The 16,784-nt window shown below is 43.7% G+C and overlaps 2 protein-coding genes across 8 annotated transcripts in view; one reads left to right on the top strand and one right to left on the bottom strand.

Moving 5' to 3' along the window:
- ZFYVE26 (zinc finger FYVE-type containing 26) overlaps window positions 1–3,335 on the top strand; it is a 43,046-nt gene extending 39,711 nt beyond the window's left edge. For all 4 annotated transcript variants that reach the window (XM_081900411.1, XM_081900410.1, XM_081900408.1 and 1 more), the window contains one exon: window positions 820–3,335. In XM_081900411.1, coding sequence (XP_081756537.1) covers window positions 820–1,029 — 210 coding nt within the window. In that variant the 3' untranslated portion in view covers window positions 1,030–3,335. The remainder of the gene's footprint in view (window positions 1–819) is intronic.
- Window positions 3,314–16,273, bottom strand: LOC309364612 (retinol dehydrogenase 12-like). 4 transcript variants are annotated; one of them, XM_081902272.1, is made up of 7 exons: window positions 15,708–16,273; window positions 11,358–11,476; window positions 9,418–9,573; window positions 8,610–8,714; window positions 7,846–8,055; window positions 6,196–6,385; window positions 3,314–5,060 (listed from the first exon to the last, which is right to left on the bottom strand). In XM_081902272.1, exons 1-7 carry the CDS (start codon window positions 15,821–15,823, stop codon window positions 4,958–4,960), a joined length of 999 nt encoding a protein of 332 aa, XP_081758398.1. In that variant the 5' UTR covers window positions 15,824–16,273; the 3' UTR covers window positions 3,314–4,957. The 4 variants fall into 4 exon arrangements, with proteins under 4 accessions (XP_081758398.1, XP_081758399.1, XP_081758401.1 ...); XM_081902273.1 differs by lacking the exon at window positions 15,708–16,273 and adding an exon at window positions 14,544–14,738; XM_081902275.1 differs by lacking the exon at window positions 15,708–16,273 and adding an exon at window positions 14,607–14,734.
- Between the last annotated feature and the right edge of the window lie 511 nt (window positions 16,274–16,784).

Here is a 16,784-nt window from a genome sequence, read left to right as displayed (position 1 = left end):
TGGAAAAAATTGTAGGTTGAGTGACTGATGGGGAATTTGGACCCTCCAGACAATGTAGGGCTGTAATTCCATCAGCCAAAGGAGGACCTCAGATTCCCCACCCTTTGTTAAATAAACAACGGGAAAAGAAAGATGTATAGTATACTTGAGACTAAAGCAATATCCATTCTGATCACTGGTTTCTCAATTCTAAAAGCTCCAGGCATAAATTGAATTTGTCCTAGCCAACTTCCCAGGCTGATCAGTATTGAGATTTATTTTAAGATTTGGTAATTAATGCATTCCAGTTCCTGATCATCAGAGCAGCCATGCCAGCTGTTCCAATACTTGGAATCGTCCCAACCTTGTGTGTATACTGTTGTTCTAGGGACCCAGCCAATGCTTTTTGGCTCTGATTCAAAACTCCTATTCCACTCACATAAGGTTTGTGGAGGTTTGTCTCCCTTAGAGAAAGGTTGTGGTTCAATGGCAGAGCACACGCTTTGCATTCAAAAGATCCAAACCTCACCATCTTCATGTAGGGCTCCCCTGCCTGAAACCTTGGAGAGCTGCTGCTAGGCAGTGTTGAGGACACCGAATTAGGTGCATCAGTGGTCTGACTCTTCTCTCTACTCCCTGTGTTTTTACCGATTCCCACGCCCAGCTGCAATCACATCCCATGCTTTTCTGGAGGATTCCCCCAGCCCTCAAGCAGGTTGGCAAGGGAGAGGGTGGAAGTGTACGGGGCTATACCAGGAAGCTGGTGAGAGAGTCCCATCCTGTTAAGTAGAAATCCAATTGCAGAAAGAAGAATCCCACCCTTTTCTCTCTCCGTTTCAGATCCAAGCATATCTGAAATGCCACAAGCTGCGTTCCGCTTACCTGGTCTCAGTGAGACAAGAAAACGCTCGCGCTGTGCAGTTGGTCCTGCATGTACGGCAGTTGGCTGAGGATAGTGGGGAAGATGTGGTGCAAACCATCTGCAGCCAGTGGCTTTCAGTGCACCACACCAAGCCAAGAAGCTGGCTCACTCAGGGCTCCAAGAAGTGACTTCCAGCAAGCGTATCATTGTTGGCGGTTTGCTTTTTTATAAAGGGAAGGCTCTGCATTGTGTTGGTCAGATCAGCTTAGTCGATGTATGGCGGCGGGTTGGAAAGGAGCTGCTCCTATGCCTCTTCCGAAAAGGAAAAGACTGCTGACTAAAAGTGCCAATCATGTCCAGATGACAACCAACTATCTCTACCTCAGGGTGTTCTCTTTCTTTCTCCCCTCCCCCCACCGCCCGGCACAACCTAAAAATGTTAATGTTTCAGTCTTTCATCAACCATATTCTCCTGTGCTGCTATCAGTACATGTATCCCCTGGGCATTGTTTTATTAATTTAAAACCCACATCGGTTAAATCTAGTTTGGAACCTATCTTGTGATTCTGCTAACGCAAAACTGTATCACAGGCAAATCTGTATAGAGAGATAGTAATGTGGGTTTTGAATTTTGGAATATGTAGCAGATGCATCTCTAGGATTTGCTTTTGTACAGGTATGTGCTGTTTCTCCTATAGGTATTGGAAAGCAATGGGAAATTCTTATGAGGAGGAAGCTTCCTTTCCTGTTTCGAGAAACACACAAGTTTGCTGAGATGCACTTTGTCCTGCTGCTAATTGACAGATACTAGGATAGCCTAATTCCTGGAGGAAACTTTACTTGTACCACTGGTCAGCTGTAAGATCCTTAAACTTACAGCTGATATGTGAAATTTGGAAACAAGTTCCAATTGTTAAAACTGCCATCTGTGGACTTAGCAAAGCTTTTTACGACATGTGCATAGCGTGAAAATTATTGTAAAAAATTGTCCTCTCTGTTGTAGAAAATACACCTCCAGCGGGTGGTTGATTTAATTATATTTTCTCACAAGTCATAACTTTAATGATCTATTCATTGCCCAAAACCAACTTTGCAGAACAGTAGACATTTAGATGGAGTGAAATAACTATTGTGTGTGTATATGTGAACTAACTGGAGCAGAGTGCAGAGTGGCAGCTTAGGCCAAGCAATTATAGGGGTGAGATAGTTGTGCAAGCTTGGAATCTGTTTGCCACAAATCTTTCAATAAAGTTGCCTCTGTAGCAGCAACTTTAAGCAGCTGCTGTCAGCCAGAAGCACTCAATGAAAGCCACAATGTCTTGCTGTAAGTATGAGTAGCAATGGAGCTGTGCATAATTCTGCACATTGCCATGTGATGCAATCAACGTATAAAGTTAAATAGTAAATAGAATCCAGAGAGGAAGTTGCCCCCACAGCCGCCTAGACCCTTCGGGAGTCTGGACTGATTGTAAATGTAATGCCCAGTACCTGGTTTTTGTCATCCCATTCGCTAATTACCTGTCTATCCTGCTGTCTTTCCAGTTACCACAATTGGAAGCATAATTTGCAGTGGGCTTTAAAATTCCTTTTAAATCTAAGGCAGAGCATCCAGGTAAAACCCTTCAACTCAGTTTATGGGGCCCATCCGTTTCTGTGAAAAGGGAACCTAATTGATTACAAGGGGGTGTGGGAATTGAATTGTAGGTGATGTCGCTGCACTAAAGTGATGGTAAGTTAACTGCTGTGCCATGATGCACAATCAGTCCATAAGCATACTTAATTGTTTACACCTTAAAACACTCGGGTTTTTAAGGTTAATATTGTCCTTTCCTGCTAACTTTAACTTTAACATGGTTGACCTTTATTTATGGGTCTTAGCAGTACATCATAGCCACAAATGTTAGGAACAATTAGCTCATGGGATTTGGTGTCCAGAAATAGCTTGCGGCTTAAGTTATATACATTCAGCTTTCAAGTTCTTCCACCTCCTCAGTCTTGAAGATTATCCTATTAGGAATTTAAGGCTTACAAAAGCCGCTTTTCTGTCTGTCAGAACTGAATTTCTACTGGGCTTCACAAGAACGTGATGTGACTGTACGTGGTATTGATCAGTTTTCTCATGGGAAAGCATTTGGGGGGGGGGAGAAAAGCACTAATTCTATATACAGTATTTTAAGTTGCTATACATCTCTCATTCCCTTGCCTGTCTCTTACATACGTCTTCACAGGAGAAACAATAGACCCTGCTATGGTGAAGATTCTAGACTAATTCTGTGTTCCCTTTTGCACTGTACTCTATGCACTTTACATTGTTTGCAACTCAAAATTCCTTGGTGGCTCACTCTAAGGTGTTTTTTTCCACCAGCAAAACCTGTCCTATAAATTGCCCTGCCTCATAAATACTGGTGTTGATGAGATGAACAAATGTTGACCCTTGATGAGAGATGAACTTCTGTCCATAATGAACAGGAATAAAGCATATTTTGTCAATTTATTTCATTTAGTTTAACTTTGACAAACGTTGGGATTTTGTATTAAATTACATTAAATTAAATCCTAGAGATCAATGTTTAAAAGCAAAGACAGAGCAGTGCAAATTTCAATGTTTAATTTAGTCAGTGTATTGAGAAATGTCCAGTGCTGAATGCCAAACTGAAACTTCCAGCCAAAGAAAATGGACTTTGCATTACTTTACTTAAACTATGTTAAAGTCCCCTCGATGCAAGCAGAACTTGTTTTTCCTGTAAGCCAACTTGAGGTCACAGCACCAAACATTTATGCAGAATCTGACTCCTTGTAAAAGTTATCTGTCCAACAACTAAATACTCAAAAGGCATGCTGCTGGATTTATTTCTCAATTTTCCCTCAGAAAATTAAGAATACCATGTCCACCCCATGGCTCTATTGTTCTGACAAAGGGCTGTTAGATACTAACAAAACACTTACGCTATACAAAATAATGGTATGCTCAATTTACAGCTAAGCTCCCTACTGTAATACCAAGATATCTACCACGGCACCCATGAAGCTCTTTTTAACCCAGAGAGAATTAAAGTTATTTCATGCTGTCTGTTTAGGCTCCCCCTACCACTTTGATTGGTTCATTCTTCTTTTCAGGGTCCACTAGCCATTCTCCCCACGGACAACATTCAATTAAATACTTCTAATTACACTAGCAGCCTGAAGTTGTGTTGACACCAAGGAGAGAGAGGGAGCAAGAAATGTCTGTACCCAAGTACAAGAGGCAATTTGGTCATGGGGCAGGAAATCAAAACAGATTTTCAAGAACTGATTTAAGAAGAGAGGCTGGCCTTCTCTGCATTGGTGGGAATTGGCTGGTTGACTAGAAAATGGGAGGCTTAAAGCAAGAGTTTTGGCGCTCAGAATACACACACCTTGTATTTACTGATTTGAGCAAGCAACTCCTATCTTCGTCTCGGCAGCTTGCCTTATGTGGAGTGTTTTATGGCTAGCAGCCATTTTGTGATATCCTCACAACTCAAGTTCAAAAGTGTAATTGGACCCCAAATCTACAGGGAAGTTAAACCTATGTGTTTAAACTCAACTTGCCCTGAACTGAACTGGCCTCAACTAGCTATCATATAATGCTTCCAGAAACACTATTTCATTTGTAGGTCTAAACCTCTCAATGCACCCCATTCTGATCACATTTTATGTTCCAGAGACCAGCAAAAAGCTGACTTCTTGTAAAAGATAAAGTAGCAGTACAAGCAAGTGTCTACTGTAGCAGAATTGACAGATCTCAGTTAACCTCAATCAAGAACCTAAATGTAATAGTGATTAATTTATCAAACAAATCAACACTGAGGAGTGGGAGATGAGGTACAATGCATTCTTGCATTTTGGCAACTGCTCCTTCCATATTTATGCATCAAACCAAGAGAGGATGGCTGTTCTCATGTTGGAAACCAGAGCATGCTGATAGCTGTGTTGTGTATATGAAAGCCTTGAATGGCTCGCTTTATAATAAACAAAATTCAAATCATGGGTATCAAATGACCATGTAGGAGCTGCATCCTTCAGCTCTGACAGTTTGCCTTTTCCAAGAAATAACTCACTAGGCATGTACAACTCTAGGGAAAGATCACCCCTCGTTCAGTCCCAATGGATGCCCAATAGTTCACAGCTGACGTCCCAGAGCTTCTTCGCTGTTTCTTCATTGCGTCCTTGAGGAGATACATATGCTGGTTTGCAGTCACTGTCACATAAAGGAAAGTTTCTATTAGGAATTCAGGATGGCATAATCGAAAGCTGTGGTTAGCAAATATGAACAAAACACAAAACCATCAGGTTAGAACCCTTCTCATCTCCCTATGTGCAGAGTGATTTTATAAGGAGTGGAAACAAAACAGTCAGCTCCCACCTACAGTCTGAATTGGAGCAGCTTAGGGAAGCAGGTGTGTGAAAATCCATGCTCAAGTCTCCATGCCTTGAGTCTTCTCATCTGGCACAAGTTTATAGCAGTCTGCACTTTCCCTAAATGCAGCCTCTACTTCCTGCAAACATAACAGTTGGTGTAGCTGCTAGGTATTCAGCTCAGTGGTATCATCTCCATGCTGCATTAGAACCTACCTCTACCTTTTGAAGAGCTGAGACATCACACACCTTAATACCCAATACTATGATGGAATTCCTCAGCCAGCCTGATTTAAGAAGCATGAAATAAATGCCTTTGGACTACATATCCCCAGCTACATTAAGAACCCAGGGCAGGGAGGGCTGTACACATAGCTCCCAAATATGGATCGCCACCAGCATCACTGGTTAGAGCAGTCTTTCCCAACCTGCAGCCTTCCAAATGTCAGTAGACTACAACTCCCAGTATCCCTGACCATTCGCTATGCTGACTGGGGCTGATGGAAACTGGGAGTCTTAGCACCAATTCAAGAGCACCAGGTTGGGCAAAGCTGGGTTAAGCACAGATGTAGTGCAGGACACATAGTCAACAATGGCTCTGAGATCACCATTCATTTAGGCAAAGGTCCCAGTTTTGGACGCCCAGCCCTTTCCAAGAGAAAGTTGGTGCTGCCCATATGATACTGCTAACTACTAGCAGTCTACTATCATGCACACAGCTAGATTGGGGCCCTCCCTTCTCTACAAGAGATGTAGGCATTAGAAAAATCCATCCCTGATAGGTAATTTTTTTGCATTATTTCTGTGGCTCAAAAAGAGTCCAGCTTGTTCTGGTTGCAATCTGACTCATTCTGTTGACATTGTTCTCCCAAGCCTCATGCCTTTGCTTAGCACCGAAGACATCCTTGAGATCTGGATTAAACCATTGTTTCCCCACTCTGCAACCCAATGCCAGTTCTTCCACAGCCTCAACTCACCTGAAATACTTCCCACTCACTGATTCCAGCTCCTCTGCCACTGCACAATACACACTGGTTTGGGCTCCTTCCGCCGGTGTCTTCAAGAAGAAAGACGACCTTTTCCATACAGTATCTAATATAGTTGAATGGCGGGATAATTCAGAAGAGACTGTTCCAGGGTGCAGGACATTTACAGTGACGCCAGTGCCTACAAGGGAGGAATCATGCGTGCTTTAGAAAAGCATTTTGGAAGCAGGCACATAAACCAACATAAAAAGCAAAATGGATCCCTTCTTTTGTTTGTCTGAATTGCCACAGAACAAATAAGATTAGTTTGCACCTGGAAATGAAAACACAAGTATTTCTCATGTGTCTATATAAAAAGGTACTTTTAACGGTACTGATATGACACACAGTCAATTGCCACTGGCTGTTGCTTGCTCCTGAAAACAAACAAGCACGCACGCACGCGCGCGCACACACACACACACACACACACACCAGGTACAACCCTAAGGTATACTTCCTTGGAACTATTTAGTGGGTAGAGCCTTTGCTAAAAAAGTCCCTGGTGCCAAAATGTGCTGCTGTCTTTTTGAAGGTGCAGTTCAATCCCATCAATCATTGACTGGGATTAAGTCTAATGTGTTCCATACAACTGCAATCCAACAACAACAATAACAATAATAATTTATTATTTATACCCCACCCATCTGGCTGGGTTTCCCCAGCCACTCTGGGCAGCTTCCAACAAAACACTAAAATACAATAACCTATTAAACATTAAAAGCTTCCCTAAACAGGGCTGCCTTTAGATGTCTTCTAAAAGTAGTTTGGTAGTTATTTTTCTCTTTGACATCTGGTGGGAGGGCGTTCCACAGGGCGGGCGCCGCTACCAAGAAGGCCCTCTTCCTGGTTCCCTGTAACTTGGCTTCTCACAGCGAGGGAACTGCCAGAAGGTCCTCAGAGCTGGACCTCAGTGTCCGGGCAGAACGATGGAGGTGGAGACGCTCCTTCAGGTATACTGGACCGAGGCCATTTAGGGCTTTAAAGGTCAGCACCAACACTTTGAATTGTGCTCAGAAACATACTGGGAGCTATGAGAGCTCTGGGTGGCCAGGCCAGGAAGCACACAGCATCAGCTTCTGACACAACCATCAACAGCCAAACAGAGATGTTGGGCAGCTTCTCTCCCACCTTCCTGGGGCTGTTGAAGACCTGTGTGCTCTGAAGGCAGGCAGAAGTGAGAGAACTCAGGCTAGGGAGCAGAGGCAACATCAGCTCCCAGTTGGCCTTGGAGGGCTCTGTCACCTTGAATTTTATACGGTGCATTTGTTCTAGTGTTTTAAAGTTATAAACCACCTTGGCAGAAAGGCACCATGCAACTCGCACAAAGAAACAAGTACATCAATAAAACTCAAGTGTACTTAGGACGGCAACTATAGAGCACCTATAGACTGCTGCAGTATGTCTTCCCTTTGATTTCAGCTCACAATCTGCACTGTCTGTCCAGATCCTTGAACAAATATTTCAGAAAACTGAGACATCGTCTGCAAAGGTCGCTCTTTTAAACCTCCCTCCTCCACAAAACAATCCCAGTTTCCCACCATACAAAGTCACACTAAGATGAGATTATGAACAAAAGGCCACTACATGCTTCCAGCTCACCTTGCAGTCGTCTGGCCAACTCCCGGGTAAAGAGAATATTGGCCAGTTTGCTATGACAGTATGCCAGGCCCCGATTGTAGGACTTCTCGCCCTGGAGGTCATGGAAGCGAATCCTCCCACCATGATGGGCCAGTGAGGATACATTGACTATGCGTGCTGGTGCAGACTGCTTCAGGCAGTCTATCAACAGGAATGTTAAAAGGAAGTGCCCTGGAAGAGAAATGGCGAAGGAAGCTTTGGATGCAATTCTACCCAGGATGCAGCAAAAACTCTTTTTAATGTTACAGGAATGTCGCTCGGTATGACAAACAGGACACAAAGCCAAATGAAGTAAAAATCCCCAAAGACGGAGATTCCTCCAGAGAAGTTCTGTGGGTGGCAATACCAGGTCCCAAAAGTTATTTAGGAATGGAAATGTAACAGTGTAACCAAAATGCTCAAGGTGATGGGAGTATGAAATCAGGGACAAAGTATTTTAGTAATTATAACAGGCAATTTCAGCTCCCAACACACATACAATGGGGTAAATGTATGTTCAAGGCATGACAAAGAGGTAAAATTTCTAGATCCCCTAAATGGGTGTGTGTCCTGGAACAGTTGGTGATGGAACCAACCAGAGGGAAATCAAACCTTAACTTAATCTTTAGTAGTGCCTGGGACCTGGCGAGATATGACAGTACTGTTAGCCAACTAGAAACATTCCAAAAAATTATTAATGTAAAAAGGGCAGACCCATTCACCCAACCCACACCTCAGGACCTTACCCAGGTGGTTGACTCCTAGATGCATCTCAAAGCCATCGGCTGTCTTGGAGTACGGGCACAGCATAACCCCTGCATTGTTAATGAGGATATGGAGTTCTTTCTCCTCTACAAGAAAGCACGTGAAATAGGAAAACCAAGATAAAACCCTAGTGACAGCACAACACATTCTGCCTCATGGCTGTCAGCTTAACTCCTGTTTTGCAGTTTCTCCCATGATTCATTAGTCTTGCAGACTGCCTCAGAGCATGGGTCTACATGTACGAGGACAGGTTGTGCAATAACTTTGAACGGTGGCCTGATGCAATATAGTAAGTTTTATTTCCAGTCACAGGCAAACTGAATTTCTGATTACCTCAAACCTAACAGTCTTGTTTTACAGTGTCAGATGTCATGGTAAGACTGAAATCCTATACATTTTTACCTGGGTGTTAAATCCCATTAAACTCAACATAACTTGCATAGGATTGTGCTGTTGGAATTCAAGTCTCTGAACAACCAGAGAAATGTTTCTATCATACACAGTGAAGCAAAATATTTGAAGAAAAGCAACTGATTTCAAATAAGGGTTGAAACAGTTAGTAGAGCGTGAGAATCTTAATCTCGGTTTGATAAGTCAGAGCTGCCAATAAACCACAAAACCAGGTTTGGACATAACACAATTATGGCTTTGCTCTAGTTAGTACAGCAGCAGGAGGACCAGGGAAGGAGCAAAGGGCTCACATTTTTTATTCCATGCTTGTTCATTCTTGCCAAGCCATACTTTGGCTTAGCATTACATGCAAACACGACCAAGGAGTCTCAAACGTACCTTTGAGGAAATTCTCAGCAAATTCTCGAATCGACTTGGTGTCTGCCAAGTCCAGTTTCATTGCCGTAACCTGCTGATTCCCTGTTGTGGTCCGGATTTCACAGGCTGCTGTTTCTGCCTTTGCCATATCTCTGCAGGCAAGGATGACTTTGGCACCTGCAAAAAGGAAAAGCAGGGAATTAATAAACAACACAAAGGGGTACAGAAGGTAGAAACTATGTGGCTCAAAGAGGTTCCAGGTAAATGACTCAAGTCCCATCCTTAGAATTACAACAGATTTTCAATAGTATGTTGAAGAGGACCAGCAATAAAATGATGCCATTTGTTCAGATCTCTAGCCAGTCAGTCACACCTCGGAGGGTGGGTGTTATACTTTATACGTGTTTAATGGTTTTCAGTGTTGTTTTATAGGGTTACTTACTTGCTTTTTAATAGTTATATATATTGTATGTTCTTTGTCATATCTATTCAAATCTATGCTGTGAGTCGCCTTGAGAAAGGCAGAATATAAGGGAATAAGAAAGCTTTAGACCAACTTGTTCCAAAACAAACTACTGTATTAATTTACAGCTTTAGTAAGGTGAAGAAAACAGTTTTTGTGCAAACTATTTTAAGGAGGGGAGCCTTGTTTTACAATGGGGGGTGGGGTTACCTATAAGAGCAAATAAAAATAAACAGCCATATCTATTCTAGCGTCCCCCCTCACAAAGCCAATACTTTGCCATTTGTAACCTCAGTTCAGTTTCTGGGTTCTCCCCCTTAACTTTTTAACATCTAGTCAATCTGAGGAAGAGCTAATTCCTGATTATGTTTCTATTTCTCCTTTACTGCCAAATCTGAAGGCCAAACCTTTGGCACTCCTGTACAGAACAGCCTCTAAAACCAAACAGCAACCATTTTACTAAACTAAACTAAGCACAAAATGGCTGCTAAGTCCTATTCCTTCCCACACTGGATCTCAGCTAAATACTGGTTGTGCTTCATGGAAAAGGGATAAAATATTTTCTATCAAGGAAGGCTACAATATATACATAGTCTCAAGTGTTGTGTCTCAAAGATAGAAGGACACATTTCACCTCAAGGGCTGGTGAAGGGCATGGGGAAGAGTCCTGAGGGCCAGTTATAAAGCCTTGGAAGGCTGTGTTTGTAGGAGTGTAAATATACAGAGTGTGGGGTCAGGTGGGATTACTATGAGGAAATATACAATATGCGTCAAGCCATTGTGTTCACGATGAATGCATTGTGTTGACTCGGTTTGATACATTGACAATAATTTCTGATCAAATCCCACAACCCTCTGCATCTCTAGCCATTTCCTCCACTGCCCATTTCTCTTGCTTGACAAGTCACGTACACACTTAGACAGGCAGGTGTCCTGGGTCATCAAAGACAGTGGGCAGTTTCTTTAATGCACTCCTTTGTAGTTCTGTTCTTTATTTACCCCAGAAGTGCATGCTTTATTAGTTTTGGTAGTTTAACTTTGTCCCCACGTGGGGTTTGTTGTAATGCTCAGAAGAAATCTGATTGGTTCTTACGAACACTCTGTAAAAAGTTCTTTTGTGAATAAAACGACCTGGGCCAGAGAGTGGAGGGAGAGATTATTATACACACCCTTCCCAGGGTCTTGCTGATTCAAGCCTCTGTGTGTATTCTTATTAATCAGAGTTCAATCCTTCCTTTACTTTGGGAACGCCTCATGTGTTCGTCTCCCAGTGCTTCCCACATCACACCAGCAAACATGAGAACAAGGTGTTCTGGCCAAATTAAATCTTCAGCACAGATAGTGTTCAAGGCTGCAAGCCTAATTGCACTCACCAGGTAGTAAGCCCCACTGAATTTAATACATGGTTAGGATAGCCCTTTTTATTATCCCTCCTGCATGCCTTGTGAAAGGCTTGTCACAGGAGAAAACTGCTGGTGGGTGGGGATAAGTAACTTGCCTCTTCCTGCAAGGTCTCGGGCAGTTTCCTTCCCAATGCCGGTGTTGGCCCCTGTGATCACAACAACCTTCCCATTGAGCTTCGCGGCAGACTTGCACACTCCTCCTGCAATAAACTTCCTACAAAAATAAGGACACATCAGTCAATCACAGATTCAATGAATGTGGCAAACTGCTACTTTATTTACATGTTAAATATGCACAGTCAAGTCTATGCTATGAAAATGACTCTGAGAAAAGTTCACCTCCATAATTCTAAAACAACAACAACAACAAAAAGGTGAAGCAAGACCACAACCTTTACATCTCAAGTAGAAAGGCCCAGAAGTAGAAAGAAGATAATTGCTTACTAGACAGCTCTGTAGGTGCCTATTGGAATGACAGACCCTTCCCTCATATGCAGACGTAAAGAAAACACTCTTCACAATTTCTCTCCAGATGTGCTTTGAATGGCCCGTTTTCTAATCAGACTTTTGTGATTGCACCTACAGGCCACACTTAACTGTTGATGACGGGGAGAGGGACTGTCGCTTATTTTTCTAACTTGTGTGTGACCAATATACATCAGCAATCCTAAACACACACACATACACAGCCACATGGAAGTCACTTCTCTGGGACACAATCCCACACCATCAGGAGCCATGTAAGCATATCATAGCCACCTTGAGAAGGTATCAGTTGGGTGGAAAGACCCACTTTATCAGCCTCACTTAGATAGTTGTGATATTCCACTTAGAGATGTGAGATCACATCATACCATGCCACTAGGATAGTGTGAAGGGGGACAGGTCTGCCATCTTGCTTTTGTGTGGCATTATTACCTCCATCCCTTCTTGGCATTACTGATAAACTGCCCCTTTGTCTCTACACAATTAATTGGATCCTGTTCCTCACAGTGGTTAAGTGTGGGGCTTCCATTACTTGCTTCCTATAATTGTTTAATTACAAAATAGTGCTATTTCACACTAAAGGGGGGGGGATGAAATTAATTTAAAAGCTAATAGGACCCCTGCCCCCACCACCCAAAACATACACATACTGGGAACAGAAACATAATAATTATGGGGCAATTAGTCAGTAATGCCAGCCTATACTTAACTGGAGTTATTCAAGGAAGAAGCCATAAGGAGAAATTTTCTTAACAAAAGCTGCTGGGGAGCATCTGGCGAATAAGGCTTCTTTTTATAACATCTACTCAGAAAACTCAGCCAATGGGATGGGAACTAATATAGCATCATATTCAGTGTTGCATGGAACCAATACGGCCCAACCAATACTTGGTAGGTTTTGTTCTTCGTTGTTTATAAAGAGATTTTTAATCTTCACAGTTATCACATTGAAGCAAGAATTGGTTCAACAAGTTTATACCAATTCTTGCCTCGAGATTCTTGACTGAAGCTGAATCCTAACAAGACAGAGATGCTGTGGGTTGGTGGTTCTAGTGCCTTGTAAGAGACCAGTTCTGAACTGGGTCACACTCCACATGAGCTTAGGAGTACTCTTTGATCCAGATGTTACCACTGGAGGCCCAAGTAGCATCAATGGCACAGAGCACCTATGTCCAACTTCAGGTGGTTTGCCAGCTATGGCCATGCCTGGAGAGTGACATCCCGGCCACAGTAATCCATGCTCGGGTAGCCTCCAGCTTAGATTGTATTTTACATCAGTTGCAACTGCCAGAGAACAGAGTGTTTGGATAAAGCTGCTTGGAATCATATAACACTGGTTCGGAAGAGTTTGTTCTGGCTGCCTATATGCTACTGTGCAAATTCAATGTTTTAGTACTTCTGTACAGAGCCCTGAAATTATGACTCAGTTATTTGAAGGAGCACCTCTTTTGGTATTCTTCTGCCCAGCATTTAAGATCTGCTGGGTGACTCCTTCTAGTCACTGAGTAATGGGTGCTTTGGCTTTCACGGTGGAAGTCCAGATTTTCTATTTCTAAAAAGCATTTCTATATCACCATAACATAAAATATCACACAGATGTGGAATGTTCTTCCCTGGTGCAACACAGTTCACCTTTCAGCATAAGCTGAAAACCCATTTCTTCCTCCGCCGCCCCCTTATTATCAGCTACCAGAAAGCTATGTCCTTGTTTTTTTACAGTGTTAGAACATTCACACACACACACACTGCAAACATAACAGACAACTGAATGAAAGGTAAATTAAGTTGGTTTTAGAACATTCTCGGGTAATGTTTGATGTTTTATTGTTTTTAATATTCTGTTGGGAGCCACCCAGAGTTGCGGGCAACCCAGTCAGATGGGCGACATACAAATAATAAAATTATCATTACTATTATAAGGTAGAATTAGTATTAGCAGTGTTTTTCCAGTTTTATTCGGTTTTTATCCCTTGAGTTCTTAGACCCTCCCCCACATGGATCTTTAAAACTTTTAATGTAAAAACTTTCTAACAGAAGATTGTGGGAATCTTACACAGTGGGTAGGAACAGTTACCCAAGGAAAATACAAAGACAGGATCATTTTATTCCAAGACCTTTGACAGCCTCCTAATCAGTTAACTGGTTCAGGGAATTATATAAAGTAGTGCCCGAAGATACCCTGTCTCTTTCATTTGTACTTTAGGATGTGACTAGGAATCCTCTCCACAATACATTTTAAAATTACAGCAGTTTTTCCTGTCAGTAAACCTCAGAGATGGAAAATCTGCATTCACTTAATTTCCACCTGTCCCTTATCTGTTGAACTTTAACTTTAGTTACAACATGGTAGCCACGTTTCTACCTTCCCACCCTGCTTCTTGAATTTCATAAAATCAAGTTATTTGCTGCAGTTGTGTCCCACCCCACCCCGGAAAAGCATATTTAAAGGCTAAGATAAAGGAAATACAGAGAAATACAAAAATAATAAAATAAACTGAATAGCCAACGGGAATGGAAAGACAGGAGTTTATGACAAAAGCATTTAAGAAATGAATGGATTAGGTGAAAAACAGACAAGTTTCGAAAAAGTAGGGGGAAACAGCCAAAACAGTAAGTGAAGGAAGAAACAGGCGTTAAGACAGAAATATTTAACAGCTAAACCGGTGTCAAAATGAGATTTTTAGTTTTGAAATCTGCCATATAACCTCATCACGTCGAAGCTCATTTAGCACAAGGAAGTTGTTGCAGAGGCAGGAGCTGAAAAGGCTGCAAGTCTAAGCCCACCAATCACAGACCTGAAGATCGGAGCAACCACAAATACCAGGAGGGGGACAGATGCGAAAAGCGCCAGCACGGACCCCACGAAGCCGAGCATCGTCGCCTCTCCGCCGAGTCCGGCTCTCGCAGCAAGAACCTCCCAGCGACGCGCGAAGCCGCACAGGAGCAGGCGGAAAGGAGAAGCGTGAGCGCAGAGTGCTGGGATTGGCGGGAGGGAGAGAGCGAGATGGGGCGGGGCGGGGAAGAGAGGGGGCGGGGCGAGATCCTATTCATTGGTGCGCCGTAGAGATAGGAAAGAAATAGAACGACACTCAATCTAAGCTTCCGGTAAGCGCCCAAACACGCCGTTGGCCGTTTTTCACCCGTCGTGTCGCTGAAGCTACGTTTTAAAGGCACTTCTGCGGTAAAAACTCCGTGTGTTTTGCATTGGAAGCCGACTTGGTAGTCTTTGTTTATTTGCAAGCATTTCTTCTCATCTCAGTACTGGTGCCACCTAGTGCCGGATTTACTTATAAATTTATAAGCTATAGTTTAAGCGCGGGGGGAGGAGGGGGTTAAAGGGGAAAAAACTGGATATACATTTCTAAAATATAAGATAAAAAAATAAAACCTACGTACAGCAACAGTGTTTTGTGTTGTGTAGGCTCCTATGGTGTAAGTAATGGGCCCCGCCTGATAGCCTGCTCCCTAAAATATCACTTGGTTTGCTCATTTCTACATATAGGGTGCCTACATTCTGCATGGACTGGTTGCATGGCAACACGTGCAAATGGTTTAGATACCTATTAGGTCCATAAATTATCATATAGCATATAAAGTAAAGGTAAAGGGACCCCTGACCATTAGGTCCAGTTGTGACCAAATGGAGTTGTGGCGCTCATCTTGCTTTATTGGCCGAGGGAGCCGGCGTACAGTTTCCGGGTCATGTGGCCAGCATGACTAAGCCGCTTCTGGCAAACCAGAGCAGCGCACGGAAACGCCGTTTACCTTCCCGCCGGAGCGGTACCTATTTATCTACTTGCACTTTTTGGGGTGCTTTCGAACTGCTAGGTTGGCAGGAGCAGGGACCCACAGCGCCACCCATGTAAATTACCATATGGCATATATTCAACACAAAAAACAGTGGCAATTTGTAGTTGACCAAGGACCCGGACATATAAAGGCCCCAATACCTTCAGTACCTGACTCCATCGGTTGCCTTTTGCAGTAAAAGGTAACGTGGCTCTCCCCAACCCGCTCCCCACTCTGAAAAGTGCACCGGAAAGTGAAAAGTTAAGCATTGGAGTGGAAGTTCCATCAGTCTTCAAGGGAAGCCATAGACAGAAGAAAAGTGAAGACTGGCCTTTCCGTTGTCTGACAATGAGGCATCTTTGTTGCGGCATTGCGTTCCATTGGCTTCCCTTGCAGCTGCTTTTACTCTTAGAAAAGCATTGGATGAGCAAAGAAAAACCCATAAACTGTGTGAGAGGATACATTTGCTAAATCTCCGAGCACTGGGTGAAAGAGGTTATTATTATTTTTGCTCTCACAAATGCAGCTTGTGTCCCGCCTTTCCCAAAATTCATTTCCCTGAGTGCATGGGATTAACAGTTTCCAACTGTATTCCTAGACATTATACTGGAATTATAGATTATTTGTGTTTCCTCATTCATTTCCAGCATCTTATTTATTGTAATCGCATCCACATCATGTTAGGGTTTCCATATTTTGAAGAGCAAAAAAAGAGGACACTATGGAGACTCTCATTTTAAATACCCCTACTATATGTATGCTATAGAACAGTGTTTCCCAACCGGTGTTCCGCGGCACACTAGTGTGCCGCGAGACGTTGCCTGGTGTGCCGTGGGAGGGAGGCGGGCGAGTCGGATCTCCCCCCGAGAACGCAAGGCTTGCTGGCGGCAGCTGGCAGCGCGGAGCACGGGGCGCCCTTCGGAGGACGCCCCGTGCTTCGCGCTGGTGTCGGCAAGCCTTGCGCACCCGGGGGATCTCCCCCCAGGAGCGCAAGGCTTGCGGGCGGCAGCTGGCAGCGCGGAGCACGGGGCGCCCTTCGGAGGACGCCCCGTGCTCCGCGCTGGTGTCGGCAAGCCTTGCGCACCCGGGGGATCTCCCCCCAGGAGCGCAAGGCTTGCGGGCGGCAGCTGGCAGCGCGGAGCACAGGGCGCCCTTCGGAGGACGCCCCGTGCTCCGCGCTGGTGTCGGCAAGCCTTGCGCACCCGGGGGATCTCCCCCCGGGAGCGCAAGGCTTGCGGGCGGCAGCT

This window comes from Podarcis melisellensis (assembly GCF_964234715.1).
Source record: "Podarcis melisellensis genome assembly, chromosome: 1".
Lineage (NCBI taxonomy): Eukaryota > Metazoa > Chordata > Lepidosauria > Squamata > Lacertidae > Podarcis > Podarcis melisellensis.
This window is presented reverse-complemented; position numbering and strand designations above follow the sequence as displayed.

Excerpts from the sequence above, each read along its gene's own strand:
- LOC309364612 (XM_081902272.1), bottom strand. The coding sequence starts at position 15,823 with ATGGAACTTCCACTCCAATGCTTAACTTTTCACTTTCCGGTGCACTTT. Across the intron at positions 8,715-9,417 it reads TGCTGAGAATTTCCTCAAAG|AGGAGAAAGAACTCCATATC; the intron begins GTACGTTTGAGA and ends GCTTTCTTGTAG. Across the intron at positions 5,061-6,195 it reads GTGAGTGGGAAGTATTTCAG|TGACTGCAAACCAGCATATG; the intron begins GTGAGTTGAGGC and ends TTTATGTGACAG.